Source organism: Oncorhynchus clarkii, unplaced genomic scaffold (assembly GCF_045791955.1).
Source record: "Oncorhynchus clarkii lewisi isolate Uvic-CL-2024 unplaced genomic scaffold, UVic_Ocla_1.0 unplaced_contig_2111_pilon_pilon, whole genome shotgun sequence".
Lineage (NCBI taxonomy): Eukaryota > Metazoa > Chordata > Actinopteri > Salmoniformes > Salmonidae > Oncorhynchus > Oncorhynchus clarkii.
The window spans coordinates 90,608-106,188 of record NW_027260994.1 but is presented as its reverse complement, the minus strand read 5'-3'; the positions used below and the strand labels follow the sequence as shown (position 1 = coordinate 106,188).

Sequence of the window (15,581 nt, the reverse complement as noted above, 5' to 3'; positions counted from 1 at the left end):
TTATAATCATTTAGCAAATACATATATTTATTACGCATCATGTAATAGGTTATAATAATACATGAATCTGTTATCGAGGATCCTTGGGACGTGCCTACCCCACAGAAGTTGAAATATAAAATAGTTAATGTAAGGATTAAAGTATTGCTTGTGGATTAAGGTTAGGATTTAGGGTAGGGACGTCCCAAGTGTATCACTGACCCAAAAATAATCATAGTTTACTTTAAAATGATGGTGTACGTCTGCCCTCTTGTGAGGATATTGTGTATTACACGTACTGTGATATCCCCTTTGATATCAAGCAAGGCCAGATTAAATGTGACATTGATCTTGACTAGTAAACCTTCCAGTTACAATATCAGTAGCACCACCACCAGAGAGATGAATGATTCCTCCTTTAGACCCTACCAGCTCCCTTTCATATCCACACACTCAAAGGATCCTCCTTTATACCCTACCTGCTTCCCTTTCCTATCCACACACTCAAAGGATCCTCCTTTATACCTCTCACCCCCCAATAAAATGCTTATGCTGGTGTAAAATCTCTAGCTTTAAACAATTTAAGCCACCAGTGAGGCTGGAAGACTAGACAGGACATCAGCAAAGACTGGGCCCTAGATAAAATAAACCCTGTATCATTTGATTCAAGCCCATCAAGCTACAGTCATTGGCTACCGATTCATACAGTAAACTATGATAGGAAGACATCCACATCCACTTCAGTGAACATAGCACATTTCATCCAACATTTCACGACAACAAAGAAGTTGGCAACCAGAACATACTACCTTCATACATAACTCAACTCCCTGTGCTACTCTTCTCCTGGTCTAGCAGTGTCCCACTTTCAGCTACTGGGAGATGGAGCTCCTCCTCTTCCTCTGTGTGTTCATCCATCCCCTCAGGACACGTGGTCTCATCAAGATGATCATCAGAACAACTCTGGATTCTTCGGACCTCTGGCAACGGTTGGCTGTCCTGAACTGAAACAGGAAGATCCTCGATGGAGAGATGTGCTGGTGATGCTGTGTTGTCCTCTTTTCCAGTGACTGTGAAGTCCACTGTTGGCTGTCTCCTGTTTCTCTTGTGAATCACCATTAACCAGAGCACACAAATGATAAACAGAAGTAGAATAATTATTACTATCAATGGCACCCTACTCCTTTCACTATCAGTCATTGCAGGCTCCAATTGCTTTTCTAGAGAAAGACAGAAAGATAGAAAATAGTAGTGTTAGTGCAGCAAAGATAAAGGAAATTACAACAATATTATACCGAAGCAATAAGGCCTAAGGGGGTGTGGTCTTAGGCTGATATACCACGGCTGTCAGCCAATCAGCATTCAGGGCTCGAACCACCCAGTTTATAATCTCAACTAGCGCAGACAACAATACAAAACAGCAAGACCGCCATGACTAAATACTATTCTCTTGAAATATTACACTAACACTACATCTACTACTATGATAATAATAAGACAAAGAACAATGTCTATACGTTAAAAAGTGAATATTAAATACAATACTTAAGTGAGCAATGCATTCAATAGACATCCCACCTTTAACAGTGAGAGTGACTCCATGTGGATATCCTGAGTCACTATCCCGGTTGAAGAAGCACAGGTAGGTCCCCTGGTCAGACGAGCGTACACCGGTGAGGGTGAGGGACAGGTCACCCTCTCTGTAACCATCCCTGGTCACTGATGTCCTGTCAATGAATCCAGGGCCAAAGGTAGTATTGGTCGGGTCAATCTTCAGCACAGTCTGTCCATCTTTCTCCCACTGGACATAAATCTCACCATCGGTTGCCTGCTTATTGGTTGAGCCATAGCAGTGAAGTGTGACATTATCTCCGACGTGAGCTGATATTTCTGTCGGGACTGTTAGATGAGGAGGGAGAAGAGGGGTGGGCCTTGAATGGTGTGCAATTATGAAAGTAATTTAATTAGATATAGGTCTACATGGAATGTATGACAATTAAAGTGAATGGGAAAGGTGCTGGGGGGTTAAGGTTAGAGAGAAGGTACTGGGGGGTTAAGGTTAGAGAGAAGGTGCTGGGGGTTAAGGTCAGAGAGAAGGTGCTGGGGGGTTAAGGTCAGAGAGAAGGTGCTGGGGGGTTAAGGTCAGAGAGAAGGTGCTGGGTGGTTAAGGTCAGAGAGAAGGTGCTGGGAGGTTAAGGTTAGAGAGAAGGTGCTGGGAGGTTAAGGTTAGAGAGAAGGTGCTGGGGGGTTAAGGTTAGAGAGAAGGTGCTGGGGGGTTAAGGTTAGAGAGAAGGTGCTGGGGGGTTAAGGTTAGAGAGAAGGTGCTGGGGGGTTAAGGTTAGAGAGAAGGTGCTGGGGGGTTAAGGTTAGAGAGAAGGTGCTGGGGGGTTAAGGTTAGAGAGAAGGTGCTGGGGGGTTAAGGTTAGAGAGAAGGTGCTGGGGGTTAAGGTCAGAGAGAAGGTGCTGGGGGGTTAAGGTTAGAGAGAATGTGTCATGTATTGTCATGTTGTGTCTTTCTGTCCTTTCCTTTCACCCTGTCTCCCTCTGCTGGTCGTGTTAGGTTACCTTTTCTCCCCCGCTTTCCCCCAGCTGTTCCTTGTCTCCTCCTGACTACCTCGTCACCCCGTTTCCCACCTGTTCCCTTTTTCCCTCTGATTAGTCCCCTATATCTCTCTCTGTTTTTGTTCCTGTCCTTGTCGGATTCTTGTTTGTTGTGTTTCATGCCTGAACCAGACTATCGTCATGTTTGCTGTAACCTTGTCCTGTCCTGTCGGAATCTGCCGGTCTATCTGAGCCTACCTATGTTTGGTTATTAAAGAAGCCCTGTTTAAGTTAATTCGCTTTTGGGTCCTCATTCACTCACCGTAACAGAAGAATCCGACCAAGAATGGACCCAGCGACTTCGGATCCTCTCCACTCAGCCGTCGGGATCCAGGGAGCGATGCTAGGCAGACACGAGCAGGAAGTGTCTGCTGCTCGACATGCCGTTGAGACCCTGGCCACCCAAGTCTCCAACCTCACAGAACAGGTTCACCATCTCCGCCTCGATCCACCGGCCACTTCCAGGGCTTTCGAATCTCCGGAGCCCAGAATCAATAACCCGCCGTGTTACTCTGGGGAGCCCACTGAATGCCGCTCGTTCCTCACCCAGTGTGATATTGTGTTTTCTCTCCAGCCCAACACTTACTCCAGGAGCACTGCTCGTGTCGCCTACGTCATATCTCTCCTTATTGGACGGGCTCGTGAGTGGGGCACGGCAATCTGGGAGGCAAGGGCTGAGTGTACTAACCAGTATCAAGACTTTAAGGAGGAGATGATACGGGTTTTTGATCGATCTGTTTTTGGGGAGGAGGCTTCCAGGGCCCTGTCTTCCCTATGTCAAGGCAATCGATCCATAACAGACTACTCTATTGAGTTTCGCACTCTTGCTGCCTCCAGTGGCTGGAACGAGCCGGCCTTGCTCGCTCGTCTTCTGGAGGGTCTCCGCGCAGAGGTAAAGGATGAGATTCTCTCTCGGGAGGTTCCTTCCAGCGTGGATTCCTTGATTGAACTCGCTATTCGCATTGAGCGACGGGTTGATCTTCGTCACCGAGCTCGTGGAAAGGAGCTCGCGCTCTCCGTTGCCCCCCTCTCCGCATCACTACCATCTTCCTCTGCCGGCTCGGGAGCTGAGCCTATGCAGCTGGGAGGTATCCGCATCTCGACTAAGGAGAGGGAACGGAGAATCACCAACCGCCTCTGTCTCTATTGCGGTTCTGCTGGTCATTTTGTCACTTCATGTCCAGTAAAAGCCAGAGCTCATCAGTAAGCGGAGGGCTACTGGTGAGCGCTACTACTCCTGTCTCTCCTTCAAGATCCTGCACTACCTTGTCGGTCCATCTACGCTGGACCGGTTCGTCAGCTTCCTGCAGTGCCTTAATAGACTCTGGGGCGGAGGGCTGTTTTATGGACGAGACCTGGGCTCGGGAACATGACATTCCTCTCAGACAGTTAAGGGAGTCCACGGCCTTGTTCGCCCTGGATGGTAGTCCTCTCCCCAGGATTCAGCGTGAGACGCTACCTTTAACCCTCACTGTTTCTGGTAATCATAGCGAAACCATTTCTTTTTTGATTTTTCGTTCACCTTTTACACCTGTTGTTTTGGGCCATCCCTGGCTAGTTTGTCATAATCCTTCCATTAATTGGTCTAGTAATTCTATCCTCTCCTGGAACGTCTCTTGTCATGTGAAATGTTTAATGTCTGCTATCCCTCCTGTTTCCTCTGTCTCTTCTTCACAGGAGGAGCCTGGTGATTTGACAGGGGTGCCGGAGGAATATCACGATCTGCGCACGGTGTTCAGTCGGTCCAGGGCCACCTCTCTTCCTCCACACCGGTCGTATGATTGTAGTATTGATCTCCTTCCGGGAACCACTCCCCCCCGGGGTAGACTATACTCTCTGTCGGCTCCCGAACGTAAGGCTCTCGAGGATTATTTGTCTGTAGCTCTTGACGCCGGTACCATAGTCCCCTCCTCCTCTCCCGCCGGAGCGGGGTTTTTTTTTGTCAAGAAGAAGGACGGGTCTCTGCGCCCCTGCATAGATTATCGAGGGCTGAATGACATAACAGTTAAGAATCGTTATCCGCTTCCTCTTATGTCTTCAGCCTTCGAGATCCTGCAGGGAGCCAGGTTTTTCACTAAGTTGGACCTTCGTAACGCTTACCATCTCGTGCGCATCAGGGAGGGGGACGAGTGGAAGACGGCGTTTAACACTCCGTTAGGGCACTTTGAATACCGGGTTCTTCCTTTCGGCCTCGCTAACGCTCCAGCTGTCTTTCAGGCATTAGTCAATGATGTCCTGAGAGACATGCTGAACATCTTTGTTTTCGTTTACCTTGACGATATCCTGATTTTTTCACCGTCACTCCAGATTCATCTTCAGCACGTTCGACGTGTCCTCCAGCGCCTTTTAGAGAATTGTCTTTTTGTGAAGGCTGAGAAGTGCACTTTTCATGCCTCCTCCGTCACATTTCTCGGTTCTGTTATTTCCGCTGAAGGCATTAAGATGGATCCCGCTAAGGTCCAAGCTGTCATTGATTGGCCCGCCCCTAAGTCACGCGTCGAGCTGCAGCGCTTTCTCGGCTTCGCGAACTTCTATCGTCGTTTCATCCGTAATTTCGGTCAGGTGGCAGCTCCTCTCACAGCCCTTACTTCTGTCAAGACGTGCTTTAAGTGGTCCGTTTCCGCCCAGGGAGCTTTTGATCTCCTCAAGAATCGTTTTACATCCGCTCCTATCCTTGTTACACCTGACGTCTCTAGACAGTTCGTTGTCGAGGTTGACGCGTCAGAGGTGGGCGTGGGAGCCATTCTTTCTCAGCGCTCCCTCTCTGACGACAAGGTCCACCCATGCGCGTATTTTTCTCATCGCCTGTCCCCGTCGGAACGTAACTATGATGTGGGAAACCGCGAACTGCTCGCCATCCGGTTAGCCCTAGGCGAATGGCGACAGTGGTTGGAGGGGGCGACCGTTCCTTTTGTCGTTTGGACTGACCATAGGAACCTTGAGTACATCCGTTCTGCCAAACGACTTAATGTGCGTCAGGCGCGTTGGGCGCTGTTTTTCGCTCGTTTCGAGTTCGTGATTTCTTATCGTCCGGGCTCTAAGAACACCAAGCCTGATGCTTTATCTCGTCTCTTCAGTTCTTCAGTAGCCTCCACTGACCCCGAGGGGATTCTCCCTGAGGGGCGTGTTGTCGGGTTGACTGTCTGGGGAATTGAGAGGCAGGTAAAGCAAGCGCTCACTCACACTCCGTCGCCGCGCGCTTGTCCTAGGAACCTTCTTTTCGTTCCCGTTCCTACTCGTCTGGCCGTTCTTCAGTGGGCTCACTCTGCCAAGTTAGCCGGCCACCCTGGCGTTCGGGGTACGCTTGCTTCCATTCGGCAGCGTTTTTGGTGGCCCACCCGGGAGCATGACACGCGTCGTTTCGTGGCTGCTTGTTCGGTCTGCGCGCAGACTAAGTCCGGTAACTCCCCTCCTGCCGGCCGTCTCAGGTCGCTTCCCATTCCCTCTCGACCGTGGTCTCACATCGCCTTAGATTTTGTCACCGGACTGCCTTCGTCAGCGGGGAAGACTGTTATTCTTACGGTTGTCGATAGGTTCTCTAAGGCGGCTCATTTCATTCCCCTTGCTAAGCTTCCTTCTGCTAAAGAGACGGCACAAATCATCATCGAGAATGTTTTCAGAATTCATGGCCTTCCGTCAGATGTCGTTTCGGACAGAGGTCCGCAATTCACGTCTCAATTTTGGAGGGAGTTTTGCCGTTTGATTGGGGCTTCCGTCAGTCTCTCTTCCGGCTTTCACCCCCAGTCTAACGGTCAAGCAGAACGGGCCAATCAGACTATTGGTCGCATCTTACGCAGTCTTTCTTTTCGCAACCCTGCGTCTTGGTCAGAACAGCTCCCCTGGGCAGAATACGCCCACAACTCGCTTCCTTCGTCTGCGACCGGGCTATCTCCTTTTCAGAGTAGCCTCGGGTACCAGCCTCCGCTGTTCTCATCTCAGTTCGCCGAGTCCAGCGTCCCCTCCGCTCAGGCTTTTGTCCAACGTTGCGAGTGCACCTGGAAGAGGGTCAGGTCTGCACTTTGCCGTTATAGGACGCAGACTGTGAGGGCTGCTAATAAGCGTAGAACTAAGAGTCCTAGATATTGTCGCGGTCAGAGAGTTTGGCTCTCCACTCAGAACCTTCCCCTTAAGACGGCTTCTCGCAAGTTGACCCCGCGGTTCATTGGTCCGTTCCGTATTTCTCGGGTCATTAATCCTGTCGCAGTTCGACTTCTTCTTCCGCGATACCTTCGTCGCGTCCACCCGGTCTTCCATGTCTCCTGTATTAAGCCCGTTCTTCGCGCCCCCGCTCGTCTTCCCCCCCCCCCCCCCCCATCCTTGTCGAGGGCGCACCCATCTACAGGGTCCGCAGGATTTTGGACATGCGTCCTCGGGGCCGTGGTCACCAGTACCTCGTTGATTGGGAGGGGTACGGTCCTGAGGAGAGGAGTTGGGTTCCCTCTCGGGACGTGCTGGACCGTGCGCTGATCGAGGATTTCCTCCGTTGCCGCCAGGTTTCCTCCTCGAGTGCGCCAGGAGGCGCTCGGTGAGTGGGGGGGTACTGTCATGTATTGTCATGTTGTGTCTTTCTGTCCTTTCCTTTCACCCTGTCTCCCTCTGCTGGTCGTGTTAGGTTACCTTTTCTCCCCCGCTTTCCCCCAGCTGTTCCTTGTCTCCTCCTGACTACCTCGTCACCCCGTTTCCCACCTGTTCCCTTTTTCCCTCTGATTAGTCCCCTATATCTCTCTCTGTTTTTGTTCCTGTCCTTGTCGGATTCTTGTTTGTTGTGTTTCATGCCTGAACCAGACTATCGTCATGTTTGCTGTAACCTTGTCCTGTCCTGTCGGAATCTGCCGGTCTATCTGAGCCTACCTATGTTTGGTTATTAAAGAAGCCCTGTTTAAGTTAATTCGCTTTTGGGTCCTCATTCACTCACCGTAACAGAATGTGCTTGGGGGTTAAAGTGAAGGGGGAAGATGCTGGGGGGTTAAGGTTAGAGAGAAGGTGCTGGGGGGTTAAGGTTAGAGAGAAGGTGCTGGGGGGTTAAGGTCAGAGAGAAGGTGCTGGGGGGTTAAGGTTAGAGAGAATGTGCTTGGGGGTTAAAGTGAAGGGGGAAGGTGCTGGGGGTTAAGGTTAGAGAGAAGGTGCTGGGGGGTTAAGGTTAGAGAGAAGGTGCTGGGGGGTTAAGGTCAGAGAGAAGGTGCTGGGGGGTTAAGGTCAGAGAGAAGGTGCTGGGGGGTTAAGGTCAGAGAGAAGGTGCTGGGGGGTTAAAGTTAGAGAGAAGGTGCTGGGGGGTTAAAGTTAGAGAGAAGGTACTGGGGGGTTAAGGTTAGAGAGAAGGTGCTGGGGGGTTAAGGTTAGAGAGAAGGTGCTTGGGGGTTAAAGTGAAGGGGGAAGGTGCTGGGGGGTTAAAGTTAGCGTAGTGTGAAAGCCAAAAGGAGAGGAGTGGAGGATCAGGGAATGAAGGATAAATGGACATGAGTTGAATAGACGCAAGTAAAGAACAGAATGATATTACACTATTATCATTGATCACAACTCTAAAACACAAATCAACAGTATGTAGAATTTGAATTACACACTGACTTCAGAAAAACAGTGGTCTGGCCAATATTACAATATTGCAATAATTGCAAATGCATAAATGAAGAGTTTCATTCCAAAACGCTGTATATCCATTTTCAGAGATGTTGGTCTTTTATTGTAATTAGATATTATGAAAGAGATTGGTATGTTTTTTCACTCTCTAATCATGGTATGGGTTTGTTCAATGTATTTGTTTAAAATCTATCACTGGATGGTTTCATTTCAGAGACAAATAACCATGTTTTTTTTCAAAACGCCTCTTAGAGAAATAAGTAGTACTACTATGTTTTACAGTCAAATGTAACAAAAAAACTGCTAGCAGATACCCATAGACTTCCAGTCATTGTGCTAACGCTAGTTAGCTCACGAGACTACCTCTAACTTCCGTCACACTGGATACAGAGACATACAAATGGAATCCACAAGTTCACCTGACTCCGTGGGGATAGATAAAGGCCCTCATTGCCCAAATCCTGAAGTATCCCTTTAAGATACCTAGGTGTAGGTGAGACGATCACATATCACTGTCAAATATACAGGATACGAACATTCCATTCCAAAAAAAAAAATATATCGGATTTTGCAAATAAAAACATATGAAAAAAACAAAATCTGAGAACAGTAATATTTTACACACACATGAAGGTACCCATAACCAATCATTTCTTATAAAAAAATGGTGGATATAGCATTTTGGAAGTAAACTCTTCAAATCTATCCCTGATTAAAGTAGTCATAGTTCTTGTTCCCAGTCAACATTCAATATGTAAAGTTGTGTCATGTCTGTTCAGCTTACCCAGAACATCTAGCTTCACATCTGCAACAATCTGATTATCACAGATACACTCATATGAGCCCTTGTCATTGTACACCGCAGAGCTGATTGTGAGAGAGAGGTCTTTGTTGATTTCCACCCTCTTCTCAAAGCGCTTTCCTTCAATTAATTTTCCTTGATCAATCTTGGCAACGACCTGGCCATCCACAATCCTCCAAACGATGCCAATGTCACAGGTTGCATTGCAAGGGAGAGTGACAGAGTCCTTCAAATTCACAGTTTTAATAATGATACCATTACCAATCGAGGGGCATTCTGTGGAAACGGTCGGGAAGGAAAATAAATACAAGGATTATAATGTTTACATATTTGTAGCCAAACTAAATCCTCGACATATTTAACATTAGGCTAATACAGTGAACACACTCAATGATGTTGATCAAGAGGCCAGTTCACACAAAAAGAACATAGTGTATCTAAAATGATTCATTTAGGAAAAGCGTACCAAGAAGGCCGACCATCAATGTAAAAACACAGTAGAAGAGTTTCCAACCCATGCTGTGCTCTACTGCCCCAGGATTCAACATCTGTGAAATTGAAAAAGCATTTTAAGATGTGGATTATTGTTGTTATAACTAAACTATTTAGCCTACACTAAAATAGTAGCCTACTAAGAAACTATCGTCTTTGTTGCATAACGTTTTGCTGTGGTTTGCTACGGTGTGCACTACTGCTTGGGTGTGCACTATACACCCCTATAAAAAACACTTTCTCTTCACAGACCATTGCCGTCCATTAAAACAACATTCATTCATCACATACACCTTACAAACTAAGAAACAAGTATCCTATTCCACCCCCGACCCCCAAACAAACAGATTTTCAATAGAATATACTTAATTTACCAAACTATAGATGTTTTTCCTAGAGCGGTGGTTGTCCTGAGAAATAACTACTTTCGTTTTCTTCTTCTTCATTGGACTATTTAAGGTGCATTACCGCCACCAACTGGACTGGAGTGTTAACCAGAGACAGGAAGGTCTAAATCCTACCCATGATTCTCATCTCCCTAAGGAAGCGAAATACATCATTAAATACTACAGCCCCTGAAGATTTCCCCAGCAGTTCACTTAATATTGGCTCTTCAACCCCATTACTCCTTAAATCTAACAATTAATCTCCCCCTTTCCCTCCCATATTGCCTGCACTGAAATGGAACATGTTCCACTGTCTCCATCTCCTCCTGACAGTGATGACACCACCCAGTCGGTTGTTTTCCTACCAATTTCAATGTCCTGTTGAGCCTTGTGTGTCCCAGTCTCAGCCTTGTGTTTCCCAGTCTCAGCCTTGTGTTTCCCAGTCTCAGCCTTGTGTTTCCCAGTCTCAGCCTTGTGTTTCCCAGTTTCCAGCCTTGTGATTACACTTCCAGCCTTGTGATTCCTCCCTTCTCTCTCTGCCTGTGGACCTCCCTGCCCCCCACATTTTCCTAGATATTATACAGGTGTCATCCCTTTCCCTTCCTGTTCCACAACTCTTGCCATTTGTTTTTAAGTTTTTAACCACTGTTCTCATAAACCCTTGGCTTCTGCTTTACGGATGGACAAATCCATTTCAACATTAGGATGTTTGAGAGGCTGCTTGGCGTTAACATCCACCTCCTCATTCCCCTCTACTACCACGTCAGCTGGTACCCAGAGGAAGGTCACAAACCAGTGGCGTGCCGTGGGCCTGGGGCCTGGGCCTTCAGTGAAGTCCTACACAGTCCCACCCGAATTAATCCACCTCTTATTACCATCATTATGGTAATCATGGCTCTAGACACTATACATTTAGACAGAAACGCAGTATAACCAGGCGTTGCGTCACCTTAAAATTGACATTTTTATTCCGAGAATTGCAGGGGAAGATGTTAAGGGAATTTTGATCAATGATGACTAATTATGTATACATTTCAATCAGGACTGACTAGTCCAAATGCTATTATGTACTGTACATGTATGAATTTTCTCTCTTGCTCCCATTCCCAATTGTATATAATGTAGTCAGGAGTTTAGAACAATGCCTTGGTACAAATGAATGAACTATCTCCAGATGGCAGGCACGGACTATCTCCAGACTGTCTAGAATGCTGATTTACAATGACTGACCTTGGCTTTAGGCGAGGAGGGAAGGCTTGAGAACTATAGGGCCTCTTCTCTACCAGTGTCAAGAAGAGACTGAACATTTAGAAAACGCTGACGTCATTTTCAGTTTATAACCTGTGGTAAAATGTGTATGAAGGCAGTACTCTCTTGTTACCTGACTTTTAAGACCGGGGCTCTGTCAATTCTTATAAAATAAGGGTCTTACAAACCCTTAATGCATTGACAGAGTGTTTAAATTTTGATTGGGAATTAAAACAGAGGAATTTAGAATTCCTTCAACAGAAGAGTACAATACCTTTTCATTGTGCAGCTTCGTTGCCCTGCGCGCTTGTTCGTTGAGCTGTAGATCCACTTGGGTGTCCCCAAAAGTTTTCAAAAGCACCATTGCTTGTAAGTGCCCAGCCGTACTTTGGTGTCTCGTTGCTGCCTTGGTTAGACAACTCAAGTTTGCAAAGCCAGTGTGGCCCCAAACACCAAATCGATCACTTGCAAGGCATTCCCAGCAGTACAGTTTGCAGTGCTTCTCGGAGCCTGTGAGCCATTGATAGCGCTCGTAGTTGGAACTTTGAAAGTGGCGAACGAACCCCTTTCCCGCCTGTGACAGGCTTTGTAGCGTCGGCGTCGACCTCTCCTGACAATGTCTAACTTTTCTTGAAAAGTTTGTCTTGAGAATGGCGTTATAATTATATCCTCGACCAAATCGATATCTTCTCCTTCCGCCATTGTGGGTTGAAAAAACAGCTTAGAAGTACGCAAATGAATTTGTTTATCAAATTCAGTTTCCTAGTTCTGAGATTCTGCATAGACCTGCCCATATAGGACCTGCCTCTCAATATTGGTAATCCAATCAAAAAACGTGCATGCACTACGCCTGCTAGCTGGCTCCTGTGTAACACTGGAGCCAGCCAGCAGGCATACAATAGCCAACTCTAAAGTTGACACTAAATTTAAATTTCCATTCACTTTAAGCTACAAGCGCCCGCACTGTTGATTCTGAAGGCCTGAGGGCAGATTTTAGACCCCTGGCAACACATGATGGCTGAATATGATTGGATAAAAGATCTAACATAAAGACCAGCCCTCCAAATCTCAACCTGGGGCTGGAAGCAGTGCAACCAAGAGGAAAGCTATGAAATGAAGAGTATAACTCTTACTCTGGGGAATAATTTAATACATATTTGTGGGAAAATATATTTTAAAAATAATAATATTCTGATGATGTTTAGGCCAGCAGAGAAGGCCTTGCTGGCCCTGACGGCCCACCACTGTCACAAACACCCCCGTCTGTTTCACCCTATACAAGCACTGCAAAACCTCAGTGGGCGACACCGGTAAACAGTGTCCTTTGCTCCCGCTTGCCCAACACCTGCCCTCACCGTTAACAGAACTGTATGAAAACATTGCTGGGGTCGAAGGACACTATCTATCGGTGTACGGCTAGCTAGCTACCATTGTCGCCACCGTTCCTTCTTCTGTGGGGTTTGTCGGTGATTGGCATCAAACGTTATTGTGCATCACCTACTGCACTGGAGCCCCCCCGCCTCCTTCATGTCCTAGTTTAAAAATGTACAGTACAATTATAAAGAGGGGTTCCTGCAGATGCAGGAATGCCCACATGTTATTTAACTAGGCAAGTCAGTTAAGAACAAATTCTTATTTACAATGACGGCCTACCCCAGACGCTGCTGGGTCAATTGTGCGCCGTCCTATGGGACTCCTAACCACAGTCAGATGTAATACAGCCTGGATTCGAACCAAGGACTGCAGGACTGCCTCTTGCACTGAGATCCAGTGTTTCAGACTGTTGCGCCACTCGGGAGTCCTGATCGTAGGAACGCCCAGAAATGCGGCCGCAATTGCACCCTTCTTGGTTGTCAGCGTACTCTTTGGATACATACAAATAAATAAATACATAAAACATTTATAAAAAATGAATACATTGTTGCATTGATCCATTTGCTGCGATAATAAGGGATAGAGATGATACGATATAGGATTTTTATTTTATAATTTCCTTGAAAAATAACCATTTGTACACCTGAGTCCTCCAAATCAGTTTAATCATCAATATCACCGTTAATGGTGATAGTGATAACGCAATTATTTATATTTCGCAAGTACGATTACCTTTTGAAACAGACAGTCATGTTCTGAATTTGTTCAGCACATTTTGTTGGATCATACCGGTGTCAGGGTCTTGTAGTGGCTTACAACGACCACTAGATGGTAGTGTAGCCTCATTCCTTAAACCCTTGCTCAGTTAGAAATCAATCTGACCCCAGTGGTGGTAACTCTTATCCGCAGAGGACCTGCCGGGGAACTTTTGTTACCGCCAGGCAATCACTCACCTCATTCAACCAATTACAGTCTTGGTGGAAGGCTATGACTACTTGTGCTGACTGTGTACCTCGACAACCGTGTTTGAGGATGGAATAACCTCTGGGCTATGTGGTTGTCTTTGAATCTGGGACGTGTCTTTCCATGTTGATGATACTGTACGTTGGTCTGACTCTATGCTTAAGGGCCTGAAATAGTCAAACGGTGGTTCAAAGAGAATGAGTCAATGTTGAACTAATGTTTTACTAAGGTTGAATTTCCGTCTCTCTATGACTCAAGTCTCTGCCCACAGAGAAGCCATTCAGATGTCATGTCCAGACAGACTGACTGTAAAACCACCAGTCTGTGTGGCCGCCCAGCATAGAACTGTCTGGGGGAGAGGGATCAGGGCCAGATGGGCCACATTTGGGATGTGAAGTCACTGGGAGGTGTGTGTGTGTGTGTGTGTGTGTGCTTATGTGTGTGCTTATGTGTGTATCTGTGTATGTGCGTTAGAGCCATAGAATGTCTTATAATAATGTTATTATGTCAACTTTAAGACAACCTTCATGCAAGCCATGTTTTTCTTCATGTTGACACATACCATGTCTTCATCACTGATAATTCCTGTTGTCACAACAATAAACGTCTCATGCGCTTGTCATGCACTTGTAATCAGGCCATCTACACAGACAGAGCTACCATGGTTACGTCCCAAATGGCACCCTATTCCCTATGGGTCCTGGTCAAAAGTAGTGCCCTATGTAGGGAATAGGGTTCCATTTAAGACGCGGCCCATGACTCCCAGGTCCTCTCAACCATGTGCCAGGAACATACTGTATGTGTGATCCTTAACCATCAAGGGAAACCACACGGTGGTCCAGGTTAAAGCTTCAGTGATCATGTTAAACCCTGGGTCCAGGTTAAAGCTTCAGTGATCATGTTAAACCCTGGGTCAAGGTTAAAGCTTCAGTGATCATGTTAAACCCTGGGTCAAGGTTAAAGCTTCAGTGATCATGTTAAACCCTGGGTCAAGGTTAAAGCTTCAGTGATCATGTTAAACCCTGGGTCCAGGTTAAAGCTTCAGTGATCATGTTAAACCCTGGGTCAAGGTTAAAGCTTCAGTGATCATGTTAAACCCTGGGTCAAGGTTAAAGCTTCAGTGATCATGTTAAACCCTGGGTCAAGGTTAAAGCTTCAGTGATCATGTTAAACCCTGGGTCCAGGTTAAAGCTTCAGTGATCATGTTAAACCCTGGGTCAAGGCAGTGGTGTGTACTCATGGCTGCCAAGGGAAGCATCCAAAAATGGACCAAGAAAAAAACATAATATAATTTATCTTTCGTCTCTGTTTCATAATTTTCCTTCGATTCGCAAGAGGCTGACTGTATCTCCAGAGTGGCACGGCAGTCTAAGGCACTGCATCTCAGTGCTAGAGGTGTCACTACAGAAACTGGTTCGAATCCAGGCTTTTTCACAACCGGCTGTGATTGGGAGTCCCATAGGGCGGCACACAATTGGCCCAGCGAAGTCTGGGTTAGGTTTTGGCCGGGGTAGGCTGTCATTGTAAGTACGACTTTGTTCTTAGCTGACTTTCCTAGTTAAATAAAGGTAAAATAAATATCACAGGAGAATGCATCTGAGCAAGCAAAACAGCGCTTCTCTATCTGATGCTGTCTGGTTATAAAGAGCATGACATTGTTGCCACCTGTATCCTTGAAGGCAAGGGAAGCCAGTGAGCACTTGGCCTCCTTTGATTAAAAAAAAATATTAAATAATAGCGAATCAGCGTTGAGCTAAACTGAGCTCAGCTGTGAATGGTCCTGGTGCACCAAAAAAAGTGTAAAGGAAAGCTAGTTTGGATTTGGCTTCACTCCCATCATATCAATATACGTCATTGACAGAAACCATTTGAATGGTTGCTCCTCGTAGGGTTGTTGTCCTCTGGTGGTTTACTAGCTAAAATGGTCCCTTTCCTAAATTAGCCATGGATGGAGATAGGGATTTTACTTAATTTTACTTAATCAGGAGAGAAATCTGTAACTGCAATGACTGAGCCACGTTCAGTTGCCTAACGTTGTCGAACGTTGCAGATAGAAATTCCATTAACGGAGTCAAAGTGTTTCCTTGGGCGACATGTCGGAGAGGCATGTTTGTTTTACATTGCATATTTCTATCTGAACCTACCAAAACGTTTTGTCT

At 46.4% G+C, this 15,581-nt stretch overlaps 1 protein-coding gene across 1 annotated transcript; it reads right to left on the bottom strand.

Annotated features, from left to right (window-relative positions):
* Window positions 1-9: 9 nt before the first annotated feature.
* Window positions 10-9,901, bottom strand: LOC139402965 (uncharacterized). Its single transcript, XM_071146780.1, has 5 exons — window positions 9,826-9,901; window positions 9,426-9,507; window positions 8,942-9,235; window positions 1,558-1,878; window positions 10-1,199 (listed from the first exon to the last, which is right to left on the bottom strand). Exons 1-5 carry the CDS (start codon window positions 9,895-9,897, stop codon window positions 802-804), a joined length of 1,167 nt encoding a protein of 388 aa, XP_071002881.1. The 5' UTR covers window positions 9,898-9,901; the 3' UTR covers window positions 10-801.
* Between the last annotated feature and the right edge of the window lie 5,680 nt (window positions 9,902-15,581).

Bases quoted from the DNA above. Each gene is read 5' to 3' on its own strand.
- LOC139402965 (XM_071146780.1), bottom strand. From the start codon at position 9,897: ATGAAGAAGAAGAAAACGAAAGTAGTTATTTCTCAGGACAACCACCGC. The intron at 9,236-9,425 runs GTACGCTTTTCC...CCGTTTCCACAG, and splicing joins ATTGATGGTCGGCCTTCTTG to AATGCCCCTCGATTGGTAAT. The intron at 1,879-8,941 runs GTAAGCTGAACA...CTCATCTAACAG, and splicing joins TGTGAAGCTAGATGTTCTGG to TCCCGACAGAAATATCAGCT.